This window comes from Caenorhabditis remanei, chromosome III (genome assembly GCF_010183535.1).
Source record: "Caenorhabditis remanei strain PX506 chromosome III, whole genome shotgun sequence".
Lineage (NCBI taxonomy): Eukaryota > Metazoa > Nematoda > Chromadorea > Rhabditida > Rhabditidae > Caenorhabditis > Caenorhabditis remanei.
Window position 1 is genome coordinate 7,248,445 of NC_071330.1, and position 21,550 is coordinate 7,269,994.

A 21,550-nucleotide genomic window follows, 5' to 3' on the forward strand; every position below is an offset into this window, starting at 1 on the left:
GTTTGGAGGGTTTATCGTTTTTTTTTTGTTTTTAGTATAGCGAACTAGTAAATCAAATTCATTAAAACATAATAATCAATTGATCATAATTACAACTTATTATACATTGAATCGGCGGTTAAAGCTTTCAATTTAAAATTTAGTATCAAATGAGAGAGCTACTGAATTACGATGTTTCCCTTCTTTGCTCTCTTCCAAAACTTTTTGTGCCTTCTCTCGTTCTTCCTTTGTCATGAAAAGCATTTCAACTTCATCAATCGAATATCCTTTGGTTTCGGGAACGAAGAAGAACACGAATATCAGTGCAACAATAGTACATCCGCAATAAATGAAGAATGTTCCTGAATGTTAAAGATTGAGAATAGGAGCCGAGAAAGAATAACATACCATATTTAGTGGCAGCTTGTGAAAGAGACAAAAATGTAAGAGAAACTATCAGATTGAATATCCAGTTAAATGCAGTTGAAATGGAAACAGCAGTACTTCTCGCCCACAACGGATAGAACTCAGCGTTCAGAACCCATGGAAGAGGTGCATAACCTGGATATATTTATTTTTAATATCTATATTTTTTTCATTTTCTTACCAGCTGAGAAAGATAGTAGATAGAAAACCATGATTATAATCGGAAGGACTGTGAACTTTGTATGACAATAAGTGTCTTCCCATTCATATGTTTTTCCGTTTCCAGTCAAGTTCGAGAACTGACAGATACCAGTTGCAGAGAAGTGACTTGAGTCATCTGTTGGGAATGGTAGACAGTAACCTTCAAGTTTCCCAATTTGACATTAACATTATAAGTATGAGCTCACCTTGTTTGGTAGCCTTATCTTCACAGAATCCGCAGTATTCGTCAGTGACACAGAAGTCACAGTTACTGTATTTCATACACTTGATTGCATCTTTCACAGATGGGTTGTAGTTTGGTGAACCGGTGTAATTAGCCTGTGGATATGTCAATGAAGAGTCCTGAAATTGATTATTCTTGCTTTTTTTGATTAGAAGTGTAAATACATTATTGATCAGGAGGAAAGATACACCCATTGCAATCAAGAAAAGAATGACGCCGACCATAGAAACGAGAAGAAGAACTCGTCGACCAACACGTTCAACTAAAGCGATTGGGATGAATGTTCCGATGAAGTTGATGGCTGAAAATGAAAAATTGAGATTAGGAAACTCATTCACTAAACCAACCAGAAGTTCCCACAGAAATCCAAATAGTTGTGTGATTGTCTTTAACTCCCGCACTTCTGATGATATTACCAGTATAGTACCTAAAAATTTGAACTGTAAGTCGGTGTTTGGAAACCATCCACTCACATAACAGTATTAATTCCAGACAGCTGCTGGAACATTTGAAGACAAGATCCAATTATCAACGCTTTTCTAACATGTGGAGTTTTCAGAATTCTGAAGATGGTTGGTCCATTTCCTGCATGTTCAGCCTTTGCTCTGATCTCCTCTTCATACGAAAAACTGATCTCGTTCATTTCATAATCTACCCATTCAGTATGTCCATTATAGATTCTTGTCAACACTTCACGCGCCTCCACAGTTCTACCGTGCTCATAAAGCCAACGTGGGGACTCTGGAAGAAAAAGGAAACAAACGAATTGAATAATGGCTGGAACTGCCGCAAATGCAAACATCAATCTGGAAAGAAAGCGCATGAAGGAGATACTCTGTCACTATATTTTACCTCCATCCAACTTGATCTGGGTCAACATAACTGAAAGCTCCTCCAATAATGTTTGCAATAACCAATCCTACTGTAATCATCAACTGAAATCCTGTTACCAACTTTCCGCGAATATGAGATGGTGATGCTTCTGATACATAAATTGGAACGATCATAGAAGCAAATCCTGAAATTTCTTGATAACATTGAGAACTTTCTTGAAATGCAAATCTCACCAATGGCAAGACCCAATAAAATTCTTCCAATTAAAAGAACAATTTTCGTCCATGCAGCTGCACAAATGATTGCTCCAATAGTAAATGTTACACTTGCTCCGATAATTATCTTCTTTCTTCCCAAAAAATCAGATCCCGGACCCGAACATAATGACCCGATTGCAGCTACTCCAGGTGTCACACTGACTATTATTTCTTGCCATACAGAATCTAACGGCTTGATTCCAGATGCATTTGGAACATAAAGCATTGCAGCTGATACGATTCCAGTATCATATCCAAATAGAAATCCTCCTGAAATTCGAAATTTCAATGTAAAAAAAACGATTATTTTAAATTTGTTTCACTGATTTAAAATTCAAATTTTCGAATACATTCGCAGGTCGTTTGTGTAGCGAATTATGTAGGTTCAGGTTCGGTGAACTAGTTTTCTGTGTTGAATATATTGAAGTTTGTGATATGAGGGTTTTTTGAAAAATAAGAAAATAGCATTAGAAACTTCTTGGACATTTGAAACTTTAGAGTTTTTTCTTCCACACGATTTGTTTAATTTTATTTATGAAGTTATCAAGCATACAGAATATTACGAGAGAGAAGCTCAAAACTTAGTCAACATAACCAGAATCTCTTTTTCATGACATTATTAAGGATACTCAATCTGTAAACTCCAACCGGAATAATCAATTTAGATTTTAAAGTAAGATTTGATGCTCCCTACTCACCTATAATTGCACATAATACTAAATTGAAGACATACCATCCCGTTTCGGGTATATCTTTTGGTTTTCCACCTGACATTTTTTCAGTTAACACACTCAAAAATCAGTGATCTAGAAATACTGAAAAATCGGGTTGAAAGTAAAAAAGGAGAGATAGAAAAGAATGACAACGACGACAATGATTTGGGCGTTGTTGATATTGGTCTCGTTCCAAAAATTCAAAAAAGAAGAAGAGAAGTGAATAAAAAAGAGAGAATGTAGAGGGGTATAATAGTTCCAATATGTGATTGTTAGTCCAACTAATTTTGTTTTCTAATTCAATTATTTCCAACGGATAACGATGGGTGATAAGAGGGCGGGAACTTGATATGATACGACATCTCCTGTTTATCACGTGAGATTGTTTTTCAGAAACAATATTGAAGACGTGATAGCAATCGGAATACATTCAATTTTGAATTTGAAGTGAATAGAATAACTAATAAAAACACAAATAATTCTGGTCACAGTCAACATTCCCAGCGCCCTATCATCGCTTCCCTTCCTTTTCAGAACCATTTCTCACTAACCTATAACTGCTGAAAATGCCAACATATAGACGAACCATCCTGTTTTTGGATCTGATGCAGGACGACTCTGACCACTTCCTGCTCCCACACCAACCTGAAAATACATAATTTATCAGAAACGAATTCAGTATTTCTCATTATCCAACGATCTTCAAAAGTCTAGTTTTCGCCAAATTCTGTCAAAAGATGATATCCTTATCAAATGATCAACGGATATCATCTTCTCAGTTAATCAAAGTGTACACTCTCTTTTCTGACCTTTCAATGTGACTGGTGTTTATTTTATTTCCTACTCGAAGTTCCTTGTCTCAAGATGTTTCGTTTCTTGAGAACATCAACTAGTATTTCTCTTAAATAGTGATTCGTTGAACTCTTGTTAAGAAAATCGGAGTACTGTCGTTTCTCGTTAAACTTGCTTGCCTGTGTTTAGTGATCATTTTCAACCATCTACATAGACTAGCTATTATCATCTTTCCGGTGTATTTCAAAAGTTGTGGTGCAGCAAAAACTTATCAAGGAAAAAAAATAGTACATTAGTTGTTTGTATGGTTAGGATGACATTTGTGGAAATTATCAAATTGAAAAGAACAATTTGTACCGTTGATATATTTTTTGAGGCAACTAAATTCAATATTCTGAAAAAGAGAACAATAAAAAGGGGACTTATTTTGATCTTCTTCATTTTTAACTCTTTCTCGAATCAAGTTTTGTTTTCTAACAGAAGCCATGAAAATAGGTATTCAAAAAATGATTCGAATTTCAGGAAAACACCACTACATGAAATGATTGCATTCTAGGAGCTTTATGAAAATGGTAGCGGGAAATCCTAGCAGAAAATGGTCTTGAATTCCGGTTCTAGCCAATTCTGACTATAGATTATTTTCGATTTCCGACAGTTCTGTTCCTGTGAGCCTATTTCAAATACATATAACAATTTAACACTTACCGGTGCAACTTGAACCATTCCGTTTCCGTCGTAGAGTTAATTCTTATTTACGAATAAAATATTTTCACTTTTTTCTTCTTCGTTATCTCCAAAAACTTTTCCTCCTTTCTTCGAAATTTATTATCAGTTATGTCCTTCTTCTCCTTCTCCAGTAATGAAACAAATTGATCACCTTGCTGGAAGCACGTTGTCTCTGAAATATGAACAATTGGAGATGTAAAAGACGAAATCGTGAGGAAATCGGGAGCAAGCAGAGATCAGAAATAGAATAACAGTAGTCAAAAAGCAAATCCTTCTAATAGGAGTCCATCTCGATTTCTCAAAACTCTTCCCGTAACTAATCAGAAATCTAGGAGGATGCTTAAAAGTTCAAATAGTTAACTAGTCCTAGCCATCCTTGTTTTCAAACAGAAAAATATCAGAGTTTAGTTGAATTGAACAGACTGTCAAATGGTTTTTTTCGAAACGAAAATAGTAAAAACCAGATCTCGCAATTGTTGTTCATGACTACAGGATTATACGGGTCAGATGAGAAATAGTCTGAATTTTTTGATTTGAGTATTTTAGAAATTTCAAGCACCAGCCTTTATACAGGTTCTCCTGAAAGTATTATCTGAAACCGGCGAACTAATAATCCCTGCCATTTTAATACCTTCCGTTCGAACAGGAAGAATGACAAAAAAGGGGAAACTATTTGGAATGTAGGTGGAAAGTAGCAGAAAACAGAACATGCATATTAGGTAAAACGACAGTTTGTTATACTAAAAATCTGAGGTCTTATCTTTGTCACATTGTTGAAAAAAGGCGGCAATGTTGTTGGTGTGAGAATGTGTTTGATATGGAAACGAGCCACTTGACTATACACTTTTTAAGGAAAGAAGAAGAAGAAAAGGTAAGATATTCGATACGTTTTTTTCAAGTGGAATTATTTCCAAAGACCGGGGCTGACGTTCTTAGTTTGAAGGAATTTTGGGATAACCATGTTATCTCGAATAGTTTTAAAAAAGTACGGTAAGAAAGTATTGTTGTATATTCGAAAATAGAGTGTTAATTCTTAGGTGTCATCTGGAATCAATCGAATTAATTGAAGCAACGTTATGTCAATATGAAAGTTTCTCGAGTTACTAAAAATAACTTTATTTCCGAACTCTTTCTAAGCAAAAGTTTAATACATTTTCGAATGGTTAGTATTCGGGAATACGCAGTCGAAGATGTCATACCGGTTTCGTTATTCTACAGTACTTGCTTTCCGTTTCCAGCTTTTATTCAAAGGTGTTTCATAACTACATAATTATACCGTTAATCCTACAAAATATGTAAGTACCCTGCACCCACAACTCCTGTGATCCATGAATCCAAAAACTTTCATCATTCCATTGCAATCAGTCATAAACTGTTATCATTTAAATTGGCACATGTTGAACTGTCCGATCATCTAGTATAAGTCGATGGAATTACACTGAATCATGACGAACTAAATAGGAAAAGGGGCCTGGAAGAAAAATGTGATTGGTGATTTAGTTACTATTTGGTCTGCAGGAAATCTTTTATAAACGGAACTCTAAACTGTGGAATGTGTCAATGATTAGATGAAGATTTCGAAATTATAGAATCGTAGGAACTAATGAAAATTGAGTGAATAACATTTTTGATGACTTTCCATTCAACATTTCTTCATACCTTAATCATCAGATAGTCTTATTACTTCCATATTTTTTTCTTCTCCAGACTCCAGTACCATCTCGAATATTCAAACTTCTCTCGCGACCATTAGGTTCAAGAAATCCGTATTCTCGGTACAAAGTATGCGAATATTTTCTCCCATTTCAAGACCACACTTCAATAATTCCACACGCCTATCATAATCCTCTGCACGCCGCTGGTTTTCAACTTCAACTGTCCGAAATGTTCATAGCCGTTTCTCTCCTCACACTCTATGCACCTACACTATTTCCTAACTGATAAAATTAATAGTCGATAAGAAAAAAGTTGGCGGAGACACGTGGTAAGCACACCATTCTAGATCAACATTCTCATTTCTGATGTGCGAATTCCAAATAGAAAAATGGAAACAACGTGGACGCCATGTGATCGAAAACTCAAAAATGGTGACAGAAAAGAGAAGCATCGGGAAAATTTCAATTGTATATGCATTTGAGATGTATTTGAAAATCTGATAATAGATTCTGAAAATTACTTGATTTTTTAGTGTGTGGCAGACATTGAAAAAACAAAAAATAAAACTGTTGGACAAATATACAATGTTTTTATTGTATTAAGCTGAAGAACAAATATATTTGACTAGTTAGAACGTTCATGTTTGGAACGTTCATACTTCTAGCCGAACGAGTTCTGCTTTAAATACAGTAATCCAATGAGCATAATTCTTTACAGTAATCCAATGAACAGAGTGGTAATTATTGGAAGATTTGTATTCAATTTTTGAAATTTTTTGTTGAATTGTCAATGTGTGGCTCTGAAAATTGAATGTGCATAATTATTAATTCATTGGAAGCTTTTTTGGATTTTCTTGTTCAAAAAATTTCTGTCGTGTACTTCTCAAAAACCATGAGTTGTCAACTGTGTGCGCTGGAGTTGCGAAAAGGGGTGCCGCACGTTACAATCTATTGACACGCCCCTCCCTGTGACCCTCAATATTTTATGGCGAGTGAATATTTATTGGAACTTTGCAAAAAATTTATAACGATAATATTTAACTTCGAAGTTTTCAGACATAAATGTGGCGTGGAAAATACACAGGGGGTTATCAAAATCGATTCGTCAGCGCTAAGACATCTGGAACTTCAAGTCTGAGCGGTAACCACAGATAGCTATGTTTTTCTCTCAATTATTAGCAACATTCAGATGGTAAAAGTATGAATAATGTACCGCCTCCTGCATCATTGACTGTTGGAAATTCTCCCGTACCACCACCGAATCGTAATGTTTATATGTCAAGTCGTAAAGAACAAGAGATGAAAAAAGAACAAGAGGTTTATATTTTACTCATCACATCAAGCAATATTTCCAACCTGGCTATTATTAATTTAGTACGCAAATCTGATGGCCTACGGATCGACATCTGAGAAAACAGCAAGAAGGAAACGGATCTACGACGACGAGTACGGTTTATTTATCTTTCGCCTGATTCGAAGTAAATTTCTTGAATTTAGATATTTAGAAGGTGGCTCTGACGATGAAAAAGAGAAGACACAGAAATCTTCATCTTCAAAAGCAAATGATGACGAAGAGGAAGATGAATTGGATGCATTTATGGCTGGAATCGAAAAGCAAGCCTCAAAGGACAAAAAAGTGTCAGAACAAAAAGAAAAAGATCGAAAAGAAGGAAAAGATACCGAAGATCCAAGTAAAAAAGGACTAGGAAGAGCTGATATTGATGAAGAAGATATGCAAGAATCTTTGTTCAAGTAAACTAGCGTTTTAAAAATTAAAAATGAATTATTTCGTAAAATTTCAGGTTCATGGAAGATTACAAGGAAAAACATGAGAATGACGAAGAACAATATGAGTACGACGAAGAAGGAAATATAATATGGACCTGGAAAAAAGTAATCGACCCATTGCCAGATATCGATCACTCTCAAATCCAATATCCAGCTTTCAACAAAAACTTTTACGAAGAGCATGAAGATATCAAGTTGGTTCTCATCATATTTAAATAATTGAAAATTATTTTCTTTCCAGACGCCTTCATTATATGGATGTTGTTCGTCTCCAAAACACGATGAATCTCCGTGTCGGAGGACTGAAACCACCACGCCCCGTTTGTTCATTCGCCCATTTTTCCTTCGATAAGCTGCTGATGGAAGCTATTCGAAAAAGTGAATATGAACAGCCGACTCCTATTCAGGCAATGGTGAATAATATTTATCTCTTTCAATTCAATAAAACGAATGTTACAGGCAATTCCATCAGCTATATCAGGTAGAGATGTTCTCGGAATCGCCAAGACTGGATCTGGAAAGACTGCTGCCTATTTGTGGCCCGCAATCGTTCATATTATGGATCAGCCAGATTTAAAATCAGGGGAAGGCCCAGTAGCTGTTATTGTTGTTCCTACAAGAGAATTGGCCATTCAGGTGATATATTTATTGTCCATCAAAATTAATTCTGTGTTTTAAGGTGTTCCAAGAAGCAAAACGGTTCTGCAAAGTTTACAATATCAACGTCATTTGTGCATATGGAGGAGGTAGTAAATGGGAGCAATCCAATGAATTGCAAAACGAAGGAGCTGAAATGGTTGTGTGCACTCCAGTAAGCCGAAAAATGTTAGCCATCTTCGTATACATCTCTTTTTCCAGGGTCGTATCATTGACTTGGTTAAAATGGGTTCTACCAACTTTCTTCGAACTACGTTCCTAGTTTTTGACGAAGCTGACAGAATGTTTGATATGGGTTTCGGTATGTTGTTTATTCAAGATCCTTATTTAAAATACAAAAAAAGTTCAGAAGCTCAAGTGAAATCAATTTCTGATCATGTTCGTCCGGATCGACAATGTCTTATGTTCAGTGCAACTTTCAAACAAAAAGTTGAACGACTCGCACGCGATGCTCTAGTTGATCCAGTCCGAATTGTGCAGGGAGAAGTTGGAGAAGCTAATGCTGATATTGAACAGAAAGTTTTCGTGATGCAGTCGCAAGAAGTGAAGTTTCATTGGCTTATTCGAAATCTTGTCGAGTTCGCTTCTAGTAAGTATAATTTTCAATTTAATGTTATCATCATTGACATAATTTTTAGTCGGAAAAGTGTTAATCTTCGTTACTAAAAAGCTAGACGCAGAAGATGTTGCCAAGAAGTTGAAACTCAAAGATTTCGAAGTCATTCTTTTGCACGGTGATATGCTGCAAGCTGAAAGAAACGATAATTTATTGAAGTTCCGAAAGAAGTCACCTATTCTTGTCGCCACCGATGTAGCAGGTACGTAATTATCTATAAAAACGTCTGTTTTAATCTGAATGTTTTCAGCACGTGGTCTTGATATCGCCGAAATTCGTACTGTGATAAACTTTGATATGGCTCGTGATATTGACACTCATGTTCATCGAATCGGAAGAACTGGACGAGCCGGACACAAAGGAACTGCCTATACTCTTGTCACTGAAAAAGATATAGAAATGGTTGGTCATCTCGTCAAAAATTTGGAAAGTGTTTCACAAGAAGTTCCGAAACCACTTCTCGATCTTGCTATGAAATGTGCGTGGTTCCGAGGTCAACGAGCTGGTCATGGAGGGCCGGGTTCTGCTACGCAAACCCGTGGAAGAATGGGTCTTGGATACACTCCAAAAGTGAGATCTGGTGGACCTGGAGACAGTGGAGCACGTCAGTTCGACCCACTGAAAGAACAAAAAAGTAGTAGACCCGGTGGAGCAGAAGGATCTAGAGGAGCTACAAATCAAACGGTAGACGGAATGGTCAAAAATGCTCAAAGGTGAGGTTATTCTCTTCAACGAGGAATTTATAATTATTTTTAAAGATTCGTCTCATCTACTTCATCGTCAGGGGACATAGGACCAGCTTCAGGAGCAAATAGAGCACAAATGTTAAAAAACGCTTTTCAGGTTTGGAATATAACATTCAAGAATATATCAAACTTTAACTTTTAGAAATCATTCCAATCAACATTCCAACGTCCAACGAATGAGTCTTCTAATTTACCAGCTCAAGTTGCTTCGGATCCACGACCAGAATGGAAGAAAAAAGTTGATGAGTTGAATGCTCGAATTGCACATCAACAAGCTTCATCATCGTCTTCTTCTTCTGCCCAATCCTCGTCAAGTTCGTCTTCTAAAAGAAGTAGATGGGAATGATCGAAATCATGATTACAAATTCTTGTTTATGAACTCTTTAACAGAGAATTTTTTATCTACTCTGTTTTTTTCCAGTTTTTGATCTCATAAAAATTAACAATCTAAGTCTACTCATCTCTTTCGCAATAATCTAACAGCGTTTCTGTCGCTTCTCTCGTATATCTCTTCACGAAAATTTCACTCTATTCAATGAGAGAGTGGAGAATTTTCAAGAAAAGAAACAGTTGTTCTGTGTTTAGACGTCAAAGAAAACAACAGATGTGAAAAAAAAACAGTTATTGATTTCTTTTGAAATTTGATGTCAAATTGAATTTAACCAGTAAAACAATGATGGAAAGGATACGAGAAACTGGTCGACGACTACATCGAGTTTATCGAGAAACTATAGAATGGCGGAATCCACTTACAGGCCTCTATCTGATGGCTGTGAACTCAGCTTTCTGGTGAGTTTTTGATGCTTCATATTCTGTTGATATTCGTTATTATAGGATCGGGGTGATATATTGTGATCCGAAAATCCAAGAAGCACTGTTGGCAACCGCTTCAGCTGGAGTATTTGCCTGGGACATTTTATTATCTTCTTCAAATAATTATTCAATCTTCACACACATTCTAATGTGGCCTTTTCAGTCAATATTCCGGGTTCGATCTTGCTTCTCTATCTTGTTTATTTCCTTTGCTTTCAGACTTTGAGTGTTGGTGGTTCATTCTACAGTATACATCTACTCCGAGCTGAAGAAGTTAGGTTGGCATGCTATTCTGCATATGCAACATGTAGGTTGTTCATTTTATCAACGAATCCAACTAAATGCATTTTCAGTGGCTTGTCTCCTCATAAATCCTGTTTGGGAGCATAACGAAGTGAATGCAAAAATAGCATCATCAGCGCAGAGAACAGCTAGTTGGTTTGGAAACTGGATACAGGTATTTCGTTTTTATTTGATGTGTCAGAAATGGAAATCATCGCTGTTCAGTATCTCATCATCACTCCAATTGTGACAATCTATGAGTACACTAAATACATTGTTCTCTTCCGATGGGTTCCACGTAAGTACGAATACGATGCTCTTTCAATTTCTCAATTATTTTTTTTCAGCACTGATAGCATATGTGAAGCATTTTATCTTCAACTTCCGTGAGGCTTGTAGAGAACTTGTCTCTGGAATCAAAAATTGGTAATGTTCCAGATATGAAACAAAATTATAGGAACATTTCATTCCAGGATAAACGTAGCAATCATAGAAAGAACGAAACGAATTGCTGAACGTTTTCGTAGATTTTTACGGTATTGGTTCTGTGCAGAATGGTGGCCCTCTTTAAAAGAATGGCTGAAAGTGAATGTGAGTCAATTGACAAATGTTTCGAAATAAATTCATTGATAAAAAACAAATAAGACGGATTGCTCACTCATTATTTTCTCACAGAGAAACATATGAAAACGTTTTGTTATTTTATTTTCAAAATTAATGAAACGATGCGACACTAAACGATTATTGGATCATCTCCTAGATTACTACTGTTTATGTAAAAAGTAATTTTTGTTTCAGGTCGGTGTTCCTCTTCGTTACTTGTTTGATCAATTGTGCTTCGTGTTCGTGTACATTTTCTGTGCTCACTGGTTTCCACCACTTTGGAGATTTATCATCAAACAACTCAAAGTTCTCGGCGCATTGGCATATAAGCACGTTTGGATTCCTGCGAAAGGGTAAGTAATAATCAAGGCCTCACAAAAAATTATGACTGACAAGCCAATTCTTTTCAAAGTTTTCGAGCGTATGAAACACATTTTCCACTAAAAAACTTGAAAAAGTTTGGGAGGCTGCTGTATCAGAAGGCTTACGGTATGCTCCAGTTTTAAGATTTCTTCTTTGTCAATTCGAACGGTTGCGCTGTTGGCTGCGAGACACTCTTCATAGAATAGCAATTTTCGTCAGAGATTCTTTCCTTTGGCCAATTTGTTGTCTCATGGTAGAAATCGGAAAGCAGTTTTCAATTTTTATTTACCATTTGCTTCTTGAGGTAATTGCCGTCTTGTTAACTAACTCAGTAATTCAAATAATTTCAGCCGGTTGTGAACTATCTCTACGGTAGATACAAAATCATTGAGACAAGTGCACTCATTTATATTCTTGGACCTGTCTGTGAAACTGTCATTGACCACATTCCAGAGAAAAATCCATTCTGTGGTGAGTGATGCAAGTAAAATGTTTTTGTTAAAGTATATGTTTTCAGAAGAGAGTGATGTCGAATTCGACGGTTTCCTACCTGAAGTGAATGACGAGACCGACTTGGATGAAAACCAAGTTGACGATGATGAAGAAATTCAATCACGATTGTCTTCTTCGCCCATTCCTGGTAAGTAAAAAGATTTGCAAGCAAAGATTTGTATCAAGTTATTTCAGAAGAAGAATTTGAATTCGAGCGAGGTCTTCAGTTTTCCGCAGTAAATGGCTCTGAATCAAGTGATGAAGAGTTTGATCTGGATGCACCAAAGGTTAGTACTATATTTTAAGTTTTTGTAATATTCAGAAATATTTCCAGAAAACTGTTCGACGGAGACGTCGAGAACCAAAGAAATCTGAATTGACAGCAGATGATGACTACGAGTTACTAGAGTAACCAAAAACTTTACCTGTCAATGTCACTCTCTCATCGGCCAAAACTCTACCCATCGGGTTTTTCTTTCTTAATAAGCTTTTATTAGTAGAAATATCATAATTAGTTTTTTTTACTTGCATAACTTGATATTAATAATGTATAAAGTTCCACAAAAATTATATTTCGTTCTCAAGAACAACCCAGACTATCACCTAGGTATCGAGGAAGTCATCAGCGCTTGTTATCTGAAGTGAAGGTCACTGTTTTCAAGTTTTAAGACAGTTTGCAGAATCCTATTGAACGGGGGGACTCTTGTCTCCAGCAAGTCTACTTTTTGCTCTTGTTTGACAATTTGAACAATAACAATGATGACATGATCAGGTAGTTCTAAGTACTATAATCATGCTATTCGCGAGGATGAAAACAAATTTATTGAGGCGCGGGTTGGGAAGAGCGAACATAACGAAGAATAAACATTTCAAAAAAAAGAAGAGCGTTCCATTGATCGTGGCGTCTCGGTCTCATTCACTTCTCTTCTTGACGCTTCTTACAATACGAAGGGAGCTAGAAGTTTCTTTCAGATCAAAATCTTATAGGATACGTCATAGGCATGACCTACGTACCGCGTAACATAGTTCAAGCTATGAGTTAGTCCCCCAATCAGATGGAAAAGCGGCGTACTATATTTCAGGAAGTTTTGATTGGAAGACACGTCATAGGCGTGACCTACGTGCATAAGCACCATGGTTCAAGCTATGAGTTAGCCAATCGAATAAAAGAGCGGCGCATGAGTACTGTAGTTCGGAAAAGTTCTGATTGGAAAACACGTCATAGGCGTGACCTACGTACCCCGTACTATGATTCAAGCTATGAGTTAGTCTAGGAGAAAGAGTAAAAGTACTAGGGGACCGTGACGTGAAACTTGCCATTTCTTCTGGACTGTTCTCTCACCCTCTCCGTCGCCACTTCGTACTCCGAAATGGGCTTTGCCGGACAGGCAGCGGGCTCGGGCTCAACCTAGTACCCTCATTTGGACTGCACTTCATCTGAAACCGGCATTCTTTGTATAGACGGCAGATCTTCAAAAGTCCGTGGAATCTCTTGGCTATTTCTGCAGGAACTCACCATTTAAACGCCATTTCCGCAGGAAGTTGAACATCCATTTCGAAAATTCATTGACCGACCGGGTTGACCGGGCCGGGCTGTTTGGAGAATTTGTTGAATTTTGGTTTGACTATGAGCATTTTCGGCTGCGGGACGTTTCGAAAACAGACATTTCATAACCAGACGTTTCGAAACCGAAACATTTGACAACGTTGACATTACGAAACCAAGCATAAAAAAATTTACAGAAAAATGAGTCATTTTCTGTTCAATTTTACGTGGATCCTCAAGACTTCGGGATATTTCGAAATCTTAAGAATATTCGATGAATTCTAGAATATAATTTTTCATTAAAAAAATTTCCAGCTAAAAGCTTCTGCATTTCCAGACTAAAAATCACCTATACAGACAACCCCTACTTTTTTTTAATATCTGAGGGTGATATGAATTTTTAAGTAATATTTAAGACTCTGAAGATCGAAAAAGTTTATCTACAAAATAAAATAAAGGGGTTATTCGAAATTTCAGTGGTAAAACGGTCGAGAAGCAATAAATAAATAAAATAATAGATTCACTCTGGCTTAACACCTCCGCGCATTGTGACGAGCTCTTCAGCTGAAGTTGGGTGAATGGCAACAGTTTGATCGAATTGCTTCTTTGTGGCTCCCATCGTAACAGCAACCGCGAATCCTTGGAGCATCTCATCCGATCCTACTCCGAAGACGTGAACTCCGACCACTCTTTCGTCTTTTCCGACACAGACAAGCTTCATAGCAGCCTTCTCCTTGTGTTTAGTAACAGCAAACAATATGGGATTGAAACGAGACTTGTACAGTGTCACCTCGTCTTTACCATACCTAGCAACGGCTTCCTCTAAAACATAATTGTAGGTAAAACTTTTCAAATTAAGCAGGAAGGTGTGAAACTTTTCTATAACATTCTCATTGCTTACCTTCTGTGAGTCCGACAGTTCCGATGAGAGGATGGCTGAACACTACAGTCGCGATGTTTTCATAGGTCAACTTGTTCTCGGTTTCCCCATTGAAAAGCCGATGAGAAAGGCGACGACCAGCAGCAATAGCAACTGGTGTCAACAGGAATTTTCCTGTGTCATCCCCTACCGACAAGATTCCAGGAGCAGTCGTATTCTGATACTCATCGACAATGATATTACCGCCGGCGTCGGTCTTCACACCAACACGCTCCAGATTAAGTTCTTTGGTAAGTGGGTCTCTTCCAATAGCCCAGATTAAGGTTTGAACTTTCTCGATGACTCCAGTTGTTGTCTTAACGGTCAGAAGACCGTCCTCTCCTTTGATAACCTCAGTGACTTGAGTCTTCTTGTGCAAATGAAGTGGGTTGGTCTCTTCGTCCATATCGGCTGTCAGTTCATCGCTCAACATTTTGTCGAATGTCCGGAGAACCTTAAAGAAAGATTGATAGCCAGCTTGAACAAAAATGTTGAAAAACCTTTTCATATCTGATAAGAAGGTGGGTATCTGAACCGAGGTTTGCAAGAACTCCAGCAATTTCGACGGCAATATACCCTGCTCCAACAACAACAGTTCGGCTAGGCAAATCTTCTAATTCAAAGAAACCATCCGAGTCGATTCCATACTCAGCACCCTTGATGTTTGGAATAGTTGGTTTTCCACCAACAGCAATTAAAGTGTTCTTTCCTCGATATTTAGCACCGTTGACTTCGACAGTTCCGTCTTCGGCGAATGAAGCACGACCACGAATCAGTTCGACTGATGATCCTTTCAGTCCGCTTTCGTAGAGTCCATTGAGTCGCTTGATATACTCATCTCGAGACTTTTTGATTACTTTCCAGTCAAACTTGTTCAAAGTGACGTCAAACCCATAATCAGCATGATCACGAATGAATTCAGCGTGCAAGGAGCAGTTGTACATCACCTTCTTGGGAACACATCCAACGTTGACACATGTTCCTCCGAGACGTCCAGATTCGATAAGTCCGACAGAAACACCGAATTCTCTGGCTCGACGGGCTGAGGCAATACCTCCTGAGCCTCCTCCAATAACCAAATAATCGAACTCCTTGACGCCGGACATTATCGACCTAAAAAAGTATATAAATTGTATGAGTAAAAAAGTGGACTGATGAGAGGAATATCAAAAGAGAGGCGGATAACAATGAGATTTTTGATAGACTTGCTTTAAATACTTTAACAATCTTCGTATTAAACAGAAGTTTCTAGTAGCTGACGACAGCAACAATACTTTGAAAAGGTTGAAATATATACGTAGATGTTTTGTTTGATGCTTTTAATAAGTTGTCAATGTGTCTGACGCAAGAATGATGACAAATTGCAGCGATGACAAAAGACTACATTGAACAGAAACATGTGACCGCCCATCTTCCGAAATTCGAGAGGTTTAGGGAAATTCGATTCCCCAGAACTAAATAAACGAAAAGTTAGAGTTTTAATACCTAGAATGGCTCCAGAACCGTTGAAATAAGAGCATCCAGAATTCTGAAAAATATTACACGAATTGAAGCGAAAAAACTTGAAATAAGTTTTCGCGCTCGATTTTGCGAAAACTCTGCGCCACAGTTGCAAGCAAAACTCCGCCCATTTTCCGCGAACATTTACTTTTTGAACTTTTGAAGCCACAAAAATCAGTGATTAAATACGCAAAAGTCTTCAAATCGCGATATTTTATAAAATGAATGGTAATATTTTTTCTTTAATTGCCACAAAAACCAATATTTCAGACAATTCTATATCCATAACTAGAAGTGGTCGAACAGTGAAACGCAAGATTTCCAGCGATTATCAGATGCAAGGAGACGAATTGGAGAACAGCTCTGATGAAGAATCAAAAAAAGTATGAGACCCTGGGAGACCGGTCTACAAACAAAACAATCCGCACCGCGCGGTATTCGGGAACATTCCAAAAAAACGCAGAAAGGGAGTGGAGAGAGTAGAGAAGTTAGATTGTTTGATGCAATTATAAGAAAGAAAGTGTGTTCCACATTTTTCGTTCTTTCTTTCGACATATTGCTGGGTTGGTTGAAAATTCTAATAGGAAATTGTCGTATCCAAATTGATTTGAAAACAACAAAATTACTGATTTTTCTCATTCAGATAAGTCTAAAAAATAAAAACAGCGCTCGCCGTTATCGAAAAATCAGCACAAGCAATGAGAGCAAAAGAAAAAAGAAACTTGCCGTTATTCCAGTGAGTTATATTTGAAGGTAACTATTTCATGCAATAACTATTTTCAGACATCATACGAAGAATTGAAAAAGAAAACGGATGCTGGCGTTATCCCAGAAACAATATACTATCGTGCATCAAGTAATTCTATGTATATTCCGTCTATCACTGCTGATATGATACAGGATGATGGAAAGTGAGAAAACATGGTTTTTTAATGGGCTACTTGAGAAGTTTACAGAAATTTGACTGTTGAAACGTCTTCTGATGAATACTTCAAGTATGCGAGAGCTCGTCAAACAACGAAAAGTGATCACGCGGAGCCAGAAAAAGTTTTCCAGATCATTGAAGCCGTTCGGAAGAGACCAGGTTTAGTATCGTTTCAATTTCTAATAATCTTTTTCATTCCAGTTATCTGGGACCAACGTCTCATCTGCCATCAGAATATTAATCTGATTAGACGTGCGTGGCAAGACCTAGACACTGAAATTGGCATTGACGAAGAATATCCACTGGCAAGACGCAAGCAAATCTGGAAAAGTAAAAAAGATTATTATTCATACGCTTATAACTCCGAGACACTTGGCAAATGGACATATACAAGGTTTATTAACTGACATATAATGAAACGTTAATTGGATTTACAGCGCTATGGAGTTCTACCAACCGATGGTCAATTTTCGTACGACAGTGTGTCTTCGACCAACAATTTTGGTGAAAACAGGAGAATCTCCATCTATGAATTTGTTCGACAAAGTTGTTTTAGCTGATAAAAACATTCAGTGTACTGCATCCGATAAATTAAATGTTTTGACGTAAGTTAGGAAGTGAGATACAATTGCTTTCATGCAATATGAATCTTGTCAGGTTTATCCTGAAATCTCTGCATGACACCGGAATGGCTGATGTTGGTATGATGGAAAGCCACGGAAAAAGAATTTTGGAAATTTTCGAGACCAATCTGGATGAGGCAATGATCAACGCGACCTTTGATAATTCACATGATGAATATTATAACCTAGTTTGAAGCACGTTTTATAATTTGTTTTAGTTTTACAATTATCTAGTTTTATTTTTTCCTTGTACAATTTGTGAGATAATTTGTAGATTTTTATGCATTCCATTGTACTGAACACTGTTTTATTCATAGGGGTTTCTTTTGGCTTCTATGTAAAATTAGGTATTGCTGCGCCTGTCCTCGTGGAGATTTTTCTCTGAGCATTCATGTTGCTTGAGCGACTTCCAGTATGCCTGAAATGAAAGAATTCTTGATTTTTCTAGTTGAAATTTAAACATTATAGAAACACTAAACCTGAACATACAATGTTCTCAAGTTACACCAACTTTCCAAAAGTTGTCGACTTTACATTATTAAATTTAACTACAGCGTGAAAGGAGAACTCACAACAATGTGGTCGAAGTTTTCAATTGCCACAAAACCGCACATTCCAATTAGTAGAACGAAAAATGTAATTAATAGATACACTTCTACTGTGACATGTCTGAAAGCTTTGGATTTATTGTATATGAAGCCTTCAAAAGAGATAGAGGACAATACCTAATCAAAGCAAACCCAATAGCAATTCCGAGTGATTCCCAAAAACGATATTTGGTGAATGCAAACTGCAAAGATTGTCTTCCCACCAAAGCAACCCAGAATCCTAGAATTCAGTATTTTGCGAGATTCAAAGTCTATGAAACATACCATTAATCTGAGTGTTCCATACTCCATCCGCCATTCCCCACATTGCTGCAACAACGTAGAAAATCTGAGTGTCGGCAGCATTTAATGGCCACACCTGAGATTCGGATGTTTGTTTTTAGATTTAAGATGAGTTCAATACAAACCATTAACGTAACAATCATCAAAAGATTAACAACGGCTCCAAAAACAAAAAGAGGCATTCGTCCGAATAGCTTGATGAGTGGACCGAATACTAATGAACATATGGCATCTGATATTCCGAAGCACGCCATCACAAATCCAATCTGCCAAATTCCAAGACCACATCCCACGAATGCCTGAAACAAATATTTTCTGAATGAACTCCTTTGAATCCACTCACTTTTGTATAAACACCAACTAGAAAAGCTTGTTCTAATCCATTGAATATAGTCAGTGGAACAAGTAACATGAACTTTATATTAATGAGATGTTTTAACATTAATTTAATTATTTCCGAATTGAACCTTTGAGCACTTTTTCTGAAACTTTTCTATATTTTAAAAATTGAGAGATGAATCAACCAACCTATTCCTTGTATCTTTGGCTAGAGCATTCAAAAACATGCTCATAATCATTCCACTGATTATAACACAAGCGAGATAAGCGAGGCAAACTGAAAGATAATAATTTTAAACTATTCAATTGGAATAATGGTAAATTACCAGCAACGTAAACTTTTTGTGGTGGTCGAGCAAGATTACTTTCAGCCAATTCGGATAATAATGATAGATTTTTTGGAAATTGATAACCACAGCTGAAAAATCCTTATTCTGCAGTGATGCATTCACAGATGTGATACCTATCATAAATAGAATCTTCTGGACCTCGTAGTGTTCCAGAATACGAAAGAGTGAATATATATGAAGACACCACATTCCCAACCACTTGACCACAATGAACAATCATGAAAAAATATCCGAAAAATCTGGAAAAGAGGTTAAGTCTCCACGACTCCATTTTCAGTTACCTGACAATTACAGTTGTTTGACTTTCAAAGTTCAAACTAGCGTATCGTATTCCCATTTCTGTAATATACGTACATTTGGCTCCCCATATACAAGAAGCTGCAATTCCACAGAATATTGAAGCTGGAATCATTGATGAATAACTGAAAGTATCTCCTTGAAATACAGAAACATTTGTTTCTTTACGTTGGCCGTAGATTGATGATAATGTAGAGAAAGTATACAAAAATGGCAACTAGAAATGTGAGCTTGCACCCGAGACGATTGATCATAAATGAAGGAACAAAAAGTGATGATATGGCTAGTGATAAATATAATGCTCTGGAAAAAAAGTATTGCTTTTCAAATGAATTTGTATAATCGTTAACATACACTAAACTATCCGAACCGAGATCTCCATTGACAGACGTTTGAAGATTTTGTAATCCATTGAATGCAGTGAAAAGAAACAGAAAGGCTACTGATAGGATCCAGAGGTTTGACTGAATTTTGATTAATCAAATACTTGTTTGAAAGAATTCTCACCATAATTTTCCGTTTTATTTTGTTCGCTCTTTCTTTTTCAGCTCCACTTAACATTTCTCTCTTCTTCTTTCTTACTAATTTGGCTAGAAAATCATGTCTGAAATACTCTAAATTCACATAATTCATAGAAAATCCACGAACCCATAAATGTAAGACAGATCTTCATTATCATCACCATCTACAGAATGCATCAGCGTCTGCATCGTAACTAATTTATTTCTAGGAAGTCGTCGTCTCGATCCGTGAATTGGACAGAAGTGATCATATTCTGGGACTCGTCCAGTTTCTGTTGGCAGTTCGAAATGATCGTCTTGTTCAAAAGACGTTCCACGGAATAGATATGAACTGAAAGAAGAATACTTTGAAACCAAATGAGACCACTGAATTCTACCATTTTTCATTAACTTCTGCCTTCTGTTGCTCTCTTCCCATATCTCGAAAAGAGAACACTTTCGGTTCTTCGAAAAACTCTTTTGGTCTGAAATCATTCTTTCTTTATTTCTTTCATCTGAACAGCGTACCTGATACATATTGCATCCAGCGGAATATCCGGAATATCTATATTTCTGAATAGTAAAACACTGTCATCTCTCTTCTTCGGAATTGCTCCAAACTTCTGAATTTAAATCCTTATTATGTCATTATTCGAATCAAGAAAAACCTGCAGAATGTGAATAGAAGTTTTTCGAATATTTTCGAGTGCCGGAGACTTGCTTCTTTGCTTTTTATGTCGTCTCGCTTCTTCTTCTAACTGCTCTTTTCCGAGTCCAAGTGCTTCGAGTTCAGCTACATTTTCAACTCCAACCAATAACTGAAAAAAACTTGAGTTTGAAGATGTGGAAAGCCCGTTTTCACATATTTCAATCAAATCAGTCGTTCATGAAATTTCTGAGTTTCATACAAGACTCTTTTCAGAAATGTTAGTTCGCACATTTGTATATTTGAAACAATTCTTACTTCAGAATCCACTCGGCTGGCTCTAGACGGTGATCTACTTTTCTTTCTCTGTTGTTGTTCTCCAACTAGATCCCACGTGTTTGAATCACCCATTTGCTGAAAGCTAACTTCTTTGGGAAGAATAATAAGAAAATTAACTGAAGTTTATATTCTCAACACGAGATGAGCCGTTTTAAAATATGAACTATAGAATCTCATTCGTCTCTAACAACTTTTTAAAAGAATAAATTCATCAGGAAATCACTTTATTGTCTTTCCTCCTGGTCAGTTGTTTCTTGATTCAGAAAAAGTTAACTTGAATGATTCTCTCTTGCCGTTTTGCAATAAAAACCATAACATTTATTTGTATGACTTCGAATTGAAACGTATGACATTAATGTATATGAATAGAAACAAAAGAAGGAAAAGAAAAAAGGGAAATCAAGTTTTCGACGGATAGACGAATTGTTCAGCTCAGCAGCTGTCTTCTGAGATTTCGATTCATTTCTCTTTCCGCACTCCACTCGTATT

At 36.8% G+C, this 21,550-nt stretch overlaps 6 protein-coding genes across 6 annotated transcripts; 3 read left to right on the plus strand and 3 right to left on the minus strand.

Annotated features, from left to right (window-relative positions):
- Nucleotides 1-132: 132 nt before the first annotated feature.
- On the minus strand, nucleotides 133-4,169 carry GCK72_009699 (uncharacterized protein; the record flags this gene model as incomplete). The annotated part of the gene is made up of 11 exons (XM_053727496.1): nucleotides 133-341; nucleotides 388-540; nucleotides 587-766; nucleotides 813-969; nucleotides 1,015-1,151; nucleotides 1,198-1,277; nucleotides 1,324-1,656; nucleotides 1,703-1,868; nucleotides 1,918-2,211; nucleotides 3,206-3,299; nucleotides 4,152-4,169. 11 exons carry the CDS (start codon nucleotides 4,167-4,169, stop codon nucleotides 133-135), a joined length of 1,821 nt encoding a protein of 606 aa, XP_053587073.1.
- Nucleotides 4,170-6,889: 2,720 nt separating this feature from the next.
- On the plus strand, nucleotides 6,890-9,980 carry GCK72_009700 (uncharacterized protein; the record flags this gene model as incomplete). Its single annotated transcript, XM_053727497.1, has 14 exons — nucleotides 6,890-6,968; nucleotides 7,017-7,144; nucleotides 7,203-7,273; nucleotides 7,325-7,579; nucleotides 7,630-7,809; nucleotides 7,857-8,028; nucleotides 8,075-8,251; nucleotides 8,295-8,426; nucleotides 8,474-8,573; nucleotides 8,622-8,861; nucleotides 8,911-9,090; nucleotides 9,139-9,601; nucleotides 9,647-9,731; nucleotides 9,777-9,980. The coding sequence occupies 14 exons, from the start codon at nucleotides 6,890-6,892 to the stop codon at nucleotides 9,978-9,980; spliced, it is 2,466 nt and encodes an 821-aa protein (XP_053587074.1).
- Nucleotides 9,981-10,307: 327 nt separating this feature from the next.
- On the plus strand, nucleotides 10,308-12,599 carry GCK72_009701 (uncharacterized protein; the record flags this gene model as incomplete). Its single annotated transcript, XM_003113339.2, has 13 exons — nucleotides 10,308-10,423; nucleotides 10,469-10,622; nucleotides 10,667-10,754; nucleotides 10,801-10,904; nucleotides 10,955-11,027; nucleotides 11,077-11,155; nucleotides 11,203-11,320; nucleotides 11,528-11,685; nucleotides 11,840-11,999; nucleotides 12,046-12,166; nucleotides 12,213-12,335; nucleotides 12,383-12,474; nucleotides 12,522-12,599. The coding sequence occupies 13 exons, from the start codon at nucleotides 10,308-10,310 to the stop codon at nucleotides 12,597-12,599; spliced, it is 1,464 nt and encodes a 487-aa protein (XP_003113387.2).
- Nucleotides 12,600-14,253: 1,654 nt separating this feature from the next.
- On the minus strand, nucleotides 14,254-15,758 carry GCK72_009702 (uncharacterized protein; the record flags this gene model as incomplete). Its single annotated transcript, XM_003113178.2, has 3 exons — nucleotides 14,254-14,555; nucleotides 14,635-15,106; nucleotides 15,153-15,758. 3 exons carry the CDS (start codon nucleotides 15,756-15,758, stop codon nucleotides 14,254-14,256), a joined length of 1,380 nt encoding a protein of 459 aa, XP_003113226.2.
- Nucleotides 15,759-16,373: 615 nt separating this feature from the next.
- GCK72_009703 (uncharacterized protein) lies at nucleotides 16,374-17,894 on the plus strand (the record flags this gene model as incomplete). The annotated part of the gene is made up of 8 exons (XM_053727498.1): nucleotides 16,374-16,380; nucleotides 16,423-16,535; nucleotides 16,796-16,888; nucleotides 16,936-17,063; nucleotides 17,109-17,236; nucleotides 17,279-17,471; nucleotides 17,515-17,682; nucleotides 17,735-17,894. 8 exons carry the CDS (start codon nucleotides 16,374-16,376, stop codon nucleotides 17,892-17,894), a joined length of 990 nt encoding a protein of 329 aa, XP_053587075.1.
- Nucleotides 17,895-18,043: 149 nt separating this feature from the next.
- Nucleotides 18,044-21,133, minus strand: GCK72_009704 (uncharacterized protein; the record flags this gene model as incomplete). Its single annotated transcript, XM_003113087.2, has 18 exons — nucleotides 18,044-18,118; nucleotides 18,273-18,369; nucleotides 18,426-18,528; nucleotides 18,573-18,666; nucleotides 18,716-18,889; nucleotides 18,934-19,072; nucleotides 19,119-19,206; nucleotides 19,256-19,347; nucleotides 19,393-19,518; nucleotides 19,561-19,701; nucleotides 19,745-19,879; nucleotides 19,931-20,040; nucleotides 20,084-20,180; nucleotides 20,225-20,428; nucleotides 20,475-20,561; nucleotides 20,605-20,699; nucleotides 20,745-20,894; nucleotides 21,041-21,133. The coding sequence occupies 18 exons, from the start codon at nucleotides 21,131-21,133 to the stop codon at nucleotides 18,044-18,046; spliced, it is 2,100 nt and encodes a 699-aa protein (XP_003113135.2).
- Between the last annotated feature and the right edge of the window lie 417 nt (nucleotides 21,134-21,550).